General features: G+C 45.1%; 1 protein-coding gene across 1 annotated transcript; it reads left to right on the forward strand.

The window, feature by feature from the left end:
• The first annotated feature begins 1,166 nt into the window (after window positions 1-1,166).
• On the forward strand, window positions 1,167-3,102 carry LOC127348286 (uncharacterized). Its single transcript, XM_051374363.2, has 5 exons — window positions 1,167-1,202; window positions 1,286-1,570; window positions 1,642-1,704; window positions 1,785-1,853; window positions 2,752-3,102. The coding sequence occupies exons 2-5, from the start codon at window positions 1,304-1,306 to the stop codon at window positions 2,932-2,934; spliced, it is 582 nt and encodes a 193-aa protein (XP_051230323.1). The 5' UTR covers window positions 1,167-1,202; window positions 1,286-1,303; the 3' UTR covers window positions 2,935-3,102.
• The last annotated feature ends 4,799 nt before the right edge of the window (window positions 3,103-7,901 follow it).

Raw genomic sequence — 7,901 nt, forward strand, 5'->3', positions numbered from 1 at the left:
TAGCATGCATTTTCACATAGTAGCGGGACTATCCGCACTTTGAGCCATAGGCCCCCTCGGTGACTAGCTCAAACAGATCATCTTCTAATGCCTCTGTGGAAAACAACATATCATCTCACTCTACTGAGAAGGCAAAAAAGGCTAGAACCCCTAGAAGACGGACACAAGCTGGTGACAGACTGGAGGAAATTGATCGACCCCTTATAGTTCCTCGTGGCATGTTAGTATTAATGTTTCAAATGGTTTAGTTCTTAGTGGATAATATTCATATGCTAATTTTTCATCTGTATTCATAACAGTCTATGGGAAAAGCATCCATACACTGCTCGTGAACCATCAACGGTGCAAGGTGCATTAGTACGCCGGATGTATCCTGAGCCAATTGGTCCAGTGGTGACCGGAAACCGGTGTTATGCGGGGAGGACTACAAGTGGTCCCACAGTGCGGGAGTTATAACAGCCGCTTCTAAAATTGTGGAAGAATTTTGGGTAAGTATATTCACCTATAATTATGTTTTTGCTAGGCAGCTGTAGTGGATTTCTTAACATTATTCAACACAAACCTTAGCCGCATGATTTATTTATGGTATTTATCTGGCAGTGGCGTTTCAAGTGTGACCCATTAAATCAAGAGAAAGCGAGATGCTGCCCTGGAGGAGAACTTGACTAATAAAGTCAGGCAGATGCTACACGAGGAAAAGGCGGCAGCCATCAAAAGATTAAAGAAGAAGGGACAGATGCCTACGAAGTGGATGAAGAGGGTAACACATGGCCAACAAAGGAAGCTTTAATTTCTGCTAAGCCACCTGGCTTTGGTACTATTGTTGGTTGGCGTTTACTTTGCGAGCATTGGTGTAGTGCTGCATTTAGAAAGAAATCTTTCACCAACAAGAAGAAGAGACTAGCTCATGGGGAAACCGTCTTCCATTGTAGTGGTGCGAGAAGTCTTGTCTCTACACGCCAACATCTGGTAATATTTTTTCATGAAACATATTTTTCCTCACATCTTTCGTGAAACATCTTTGTTAGTACTACTGGGAAGATTGTTACATTTATATTGGATGATGTTTATCATTCTTAAACTGCAGAAACTCAAAACTGGTAAAGACCACTGGAATTACCGGTACATGGCTTCACACGCACAACTTGCATCGTGGGACGGATAGAGAGCAGATATGCAGCCAACGAATTTCTAAACGTTGGGTTAGTAATCTTTGTAGATTACTTAATTTTAGTCATAATGAGAACAATGTCTATAGCTAAACCATTACTGTTATTTGGAAAAGGAAAATTTTGATGATGCAATGACACATGCCCATGGAGAAAACTGGGAAGAGGAGCACCCAGAATTAGATGCACAAATCATCTATGAAGCAGCGGGTAAAATGCCACATGGCAGACTTGGAATTGCCAATGAGTTATTTACCAAAACGGAGAAGATCAAGATTAAGTCTAGAAGGGTGTTCGCCTCACAGCCCGTGCGATCAGCTAGAGAGGACCGTCTAGAAAGAGAAAACAACCGTTTGCAGCGAGATAACAAGCGTCTTCGAGGCATGGAGCTGGTTGTGCGGGTAATGTTTAATTTTCTTGTAAATTGTAGTCTATGAGTGGATGGGTTGTGCTGACTGGTTGTTGTTCATAGTCATTGGCTGAAAAAGGAGGAGTGGACTATGATGTAATAATGCAATCAGTTGCACCTGAGTTGGTAAGTATAACATCCCAGTGCTAGGCTTGCATCAATAAAACTCGAGTAACATATCTGTATATTTTATGTTTTATGTATAGGCCACATCGGATTCTGAAGTCGGATTTGAAAGAGGAAAAAATGTGGATCGTCAACATGAATCTGAAAAGGTTAGTTAAATGCCGATTGTTTGAGAAGTAACAAATATGTTACTTGCAAATATGTAACCTAGTAGAAATGCAGCGAATGATCTTCTAGTGCATAGTCTTGTTAACACATATATGTGCTCATAGAGATAGTTCAGAACTTGCAAGCCTCTTCACTAGTTGCCCTTTATTTGCCCAGTTCATGTCGTGACGATGTGCACACAGTATCAACGAGCATGAACTGCTTCCACTGTTCAGAGCACCGTTCAACTTAGCATTGAGAATTTTTTTTTACAACATATTTACATGGTCTTCTAAGCAGTCTTAAGAGTAGAAATGAAAGTGTGCGTGCACTAGCAGATCAGCAAAACGAGAAATTTTATATTACACACTAGCATGTGACATGACATCCAGTGTTGTGTGTTCCTAAAACAATATACCCAGTCGAGTGAATTTGTGGATAGTAGCAGCTGCAGAGTCTAATCTCTCTCAAGATATTATGAAAGAGTTCCACGCTGCACGCCGGCGGTGAGGAGCAGCTAGCTACAGATGCAGTTTTGGTTTGTCTCAGTGGTGCACTGTATACTCGTTCATTCCTATTTCCTCACCTTCTCAATCTGCAATTTGTACTGTATATTGCACTTCTTAGTGTGATTACTTTTTGATCTATTGCTTTGGCTGCACTTAGAAAATAGAATTTTTGTAGCTGTTTGTTCTTGTCAGCGTAGCTCCCTAATATTATTGCATTTCTAATATGCAATATCATGCATGTAAGACCTGCTAAATTCACTCTGATAATTTTGTATATAGTCATTCATGATTGTGCACTACTGTACGTTAATATTTTTACTTGAACAGTAGGGCAAGTTTCCTGCAATGCATTTGTTATCATTTTTCTTACAATCGGTCTTGTGATTGTTAGGGAATGGGAAGTAAAACCAAAGGTAGTCCTAGTCGTGAGGAAAGTCATGGTACTGATGATGATGACATCTATGACAATGAGGATGACTATGGTTATGGCGAGGGTGATGATGATGGCTACGGAGATGGATACGGTGATGGCTACGGTGATGGTTACGATGATGATAACTATGACGAAGATTGATGATTAGTCTATTGATCTGAGTCATGCAACAAAGCAAATTTCTCTAGTATCTCTACAGAATGTTTAGACCATTATGATTTACTTATTACTACTTCCTTTCGCGTTGTACCTTTTCTACATGGATCATATACTTTGTGAGGTTATTCCAAACAGAATTCATGTTATTTGACCGTACTTGTCTGGTGGTTAATCATGATATCTTTTTAGTTGCTAGTATACTGAAATATTCTCGACCTGAATCACATTTTTGTGCTATGCAACATCTCCTTGCGACCAATGCCCGATGACGTAGCCTGATGTGGGGATCTTGACAACCATCGGTAAACTTACAAAACGACGGTGTGGGTAGCCTCTCAAATACCATGTCCCCGACGGGTTTCATACACCATCGGTAATTGTGCTAATTGACGACATGGTTCGCCTCTTGGTTATAACCATGCCCGACTGTTAAATGTACTGTCGAACATAAGGACAACCGACCGATAAACCTACTGTCGAATATAAGGACAGCCGACGATATGTGGTACCCGTCGGAAACTAAACATCCGACGGGGTACGGTCAGCTATAATCATGGCCGAGGGGTTATCGGGCGGCCACTGAACATAACATAACTGACGGCTTACCGTCGGATGTTTGCCGTGGGAAAAGCTAATATCCGAGAGTACCGTCGGTTAATGGAGCAATGGCCGACCGAGCAACGCCGACGGGACATAGCCGACGGTTGACTGTCGGAGTCAAGGTTACCCGACGGTGGACTAAAGTAGCCGACGGTAGTGTGGCCCTCGGTTAAAAGGGGATATCTAGTAGTGCCTTGACGCAGACCATTGCGGCATGGGATCCAGTCGCCAGGAACCCCATTCAGCAAGACCGCGGTGAGACCAGTGCGAAGGATTTTTTCCATCCAGAGGCACCAAAATTCATCAAACCCCCGGGCACGCAGGATGGTGAGGAGGCTGTCCCAGTTTACAGAGTCAAAGGCCTTGCGGAAGTCGATTTTGAAGACTATGGTGGGAGCTTTGCGGCTGTGGCAGCAACGCAGAAGATCAGCCGCGTAGACGATGTTTTCAGAGATATGGCGCCCGGACAGGAACCCCGTTTGGTCCGCGTCCACAAGGACCTGGATAGCGGTTTGGAGTCTCGTGGTCAAAACTTTTGTAATGGCCTTCATAACACAATTCTGGAGCGAGATCGGGCGAAACTGGGAGGGATGGTTTGCATACTCAAATTTGGGGAGGAGGACAAGGAACGCGCGGTTGATCCGAGAGAGGTCCATCGACCCGTCGTAGAAGGAACGAAACAGGTCGAGGATGTCTGGAGCGACCACATCCCAGAAAGTCGAGTAGAAAGAGGGACCGAAGCCGTCAGGCCCGGGGCTGGACAACTTGTTCATGCCAAGGAAGGCGTCCTTAATCTCTTGAGGGGAGAAAGGGCTGCTAAGGTGGGTAGGCAGCGTGGGAGCAGCATCGTAGAGAGAGCTGAGGCTGAAACGCCAGGTCGTGGGAACCACAGTACCCAGGAGGTCAGCGTAAAAACTTTTTAGGGTGGCAACTTTCGCAGAGTGATCTGTGATCTCCACCCCATTAATGAGGAGAGAGGGGATAGAGTTACGACGCATCCGGCAGGTAGCAGAGGAGTGGAAAAACTTGGTGTTTTCGTCCCCTTCCAGCGCATAGCGGATCTTGGCCCTAGCTTTCCAGTACATGGACTTTTCCTTAACAGCGAGGTGGAGAGCGTCTAGAGTGAGGGAACGAAGCAGTTTTTCCGAGTGAGACAGGTGAAAGGACACGGATGTCGCCTAGAGGGGGGGGGGTGAATAGGTGATTTAAAACTTTTATGAGATGTGCTTAACAAATGCGGAATAAAACTAGCGTTTACTTTGTCAAGCCCAAAGCCTATATACTATGGTTCACCTATGTGCACCAACAACTTATTCTAAGCAAGAGTTCACCTATGTGCACCAACAACTTATGCTAAGCAATACAAGCAAGTATGTGATAGCAAGATATATATAACTTCAAGCACGATGGCTATCACAAGGTAAAGTGCATAAGTAAAGAGCTCGGGTATAGAGATAACCGAGGCACGCGGGAGACGATGATTTATCCCGGAGTTCACACTCTTGCGAGTGCTAATCTCCGGTGGAGAGGTGCGGTTGCTTAGTGCTCCCGAACGCCACAAGAGGCTCACCTTGAGGTGTGGTTGCTCGATGCACACCAACGCCACAAAGGCCTCACCCCAAGATGCGGTACTCACACCACACACCGAACGCCACGAAGGCGCCTCACCTAAATCTCCGGTGACCCTCGCCACAAAGGCCTAGGTCACGGTTCCACTAAGGGATTTCCTTCAAGGCGGAAACCGGGCCTTACACAAAGATTGGGGCACACATCCACAACTTAATTGGAGGCTCCCAACAAATCGCCACAAAGGCCTAGAATCCGTCTAGGGTTCCAAGAACCCAAGAGTAACAACTTTCTTGCTTTCACCACCACGAATCACCGTGGAGAACTCAAACCGATGCACCAAATGCAATGGCAAGAACACCACAAAGATGCTCAAGTCCCTCTCTCTCAAATTCCAACAAAGCTACAAAAGCTATTGGGGGAATAAGAGAGGAAGAACAAATAAGAGGAGGAACACCAAATTTCTCCAAGATCTAGATCTAGTGGATTCCCCTCACAAAGAGAGGGATTTGATTGGTAGGAATGTAGATCTAGATCTCCTCTTCCTTTTCCCTCAAAAAGATTCAAGAAGCATAGGAGGAGTAGAGGGAAAGGGAAGCTCTCAAGGTCAACAATGGTGGAGAGCACAAAGGGGAAGAGGTGGATGCCCAAGGAGGAAGAAGGGGGGCTTAAATACCCCCTCCCATCGAAATATGACCGTTTGGGTCAGCTCAGGCCGGATTTTCCGGGCCGGATATTTGCAAAATATCCGGGCCCCAAAAAACGGCTAAGGACATGAGAAAACTGCTCTCAGGATGGGGGCCGGACATTTGGCTGGATATTTGCCCGGATTTGTCCAAAAACCGGATTTTTCCGGGGCGGATTTTCCGCCCCAAACTTGGGCCGGAATATCCCCCCCCCGAAAACTGGCAGAAACATCAAACTGAAACGGGCATAACTTTAGCATCCGGACTCCGATTTTGATAATCTTGGGCTTGTTTTAAAGCTAGGAACAAGCTCTACAAGATCATGCAGGAAACCATCATAGTCCAACAAGGGAGGATAGAAACAAATGATGAAAGGTTTGACCTATCTAAAAAAGACATACCGGTAAAACCTCCAATCTTGAAAATGCAACAAGTTGCCCGTGCAAAAACCATTCTTGATGAACTAGAGCTTGTCATGAGAATAAGCACAAGCTCTAAATCATCACATGGATAAGATCCAAATAATAACCAAGAAAGATGATGAACCAAACTCGAAAACACAACAAGTGATCTATGCAAAATCCGTTTTCGATGAACTAGAGCTTGTCATGAGAATAAGCACAAGCTCTAAAAAATCACATGGATAAGGTCCAAATAACAACCAAGAAAGATGATGCAAGGATGCAAAGGTTTGAGCTCTCTCCGAACGATACGATCGAGTTACTCACTCGAGAGTCCTCTTGATAGTACGGCACCTAAACTATAAACCGGTCTCCAACTACACTATGAGACCGGTGAGAAAGAAACCCTATCAAGAGCAAACCTTATACTTGCGCATTCCACTTGAGCTTGATGACGACGATCTTGACCTTAACAAGATGGAACGCCTTTCTTGCTTGTGCTTGCTTGACGAAGTCTTGTAGATTGCTCCCCCATAAACCACCATGGGAGAGCTTCTTCTTCGGCGCATCTTTACATATCCATGATCACCATATGGATGGCAAGACTCAAGCAAAGGATCTCTTCGAGATGGCTCATATTGAACTTGCACATCATTTCTCCATGGCAAGCTTCAAGCTTATGAACTCTTCGAGTTGGCTCATCTTGAACTTGCACTTCATTTCTTCATTCTTCATCATGTTGATGTCTTGAAGTAACTTGAGGGCTCACTTCATCTTCATCTTCAAGACATACTTGACACTTGATATCCTTCATCAATTTCTTCTTATTGCAACCTTGAAGCCAACATATGGTTCAAGAATTGCCTATGGACAACTGATACGTCTCCAACGTATCGATAATTTCTTATGTTCCATGCCACATTATTGATGATATCTACATGTTTTGTACACATTATATGTCATATTTATGCATTTTATGGAACTAACCTATTGACGAGATGCCGCAGTGCCAGTTCCTGTTTTCTGCTGTTTTTGGTTTCAGAAATCCTAGTAAAGAAATATTCTCTGAATCGGACGAAATCAACGCCAAAGATCTTAGAATCCCCGGAAGCATCCAGAACACCCGAGAGCCGCCAGAGGAGGGCCTTGTGGGCCCCACACATGCAGGTGGCGCGGCCCAGGCCCTGGCCGCGCCACCCTATGGTGTGGTGGCCCCACAAGCCCTTTGACGCCTCCCTTCCGCCTATTTAAAGCCTCCGTCGCGAAAACCCTGATACGTTCGACGAAAACCACAGAAACCTTCTGTAGCCGCCGCCATCGCGAAGCCAAGATCTGGGGGACAGGAGTCTCTGTTCCGGCACGCTGCCGGAGCAGGGAAGTGCCCCCGGAAGGCTTCTCCATCGACACCGCTGCCATCTCCACCGCCATCTTCATCACCGCTGCTGCTCCCATGAGGAGGGAGTAGTTCTCCATCGAGGCTAAGGGCTGTACCGGTAGCTATGTGGTTCATCTCTCTTCCTATGTACTTCAATACAATAATCTCATGAGCTGCCTTACATGATTGAGATTCATATGATGATGATTGTAATCTAGATGTTGCTATGCTAGTCAAGTGAATTTTACTTATGTGATCTCCGGAGACTCCTTGTCCCACGTGTGTAAAGGTGACAGTGTGTGCACCGTGTGGGTCTCTTAG

Source organism: Lolium perenne, chromosome 4 (genome assembly GCF_019359855.2).
Source record: "Lolium perenne isolate Kyuss_39 chromosome 4, Kyuss_2.0, whole genome shotgun sequence".
Lineage (NCBI taxonomy): Eukaryota > Viridiplantae > Streptophyta > Magnoliopsida > Poales > Poaceae > Lolium > Lolium perenne.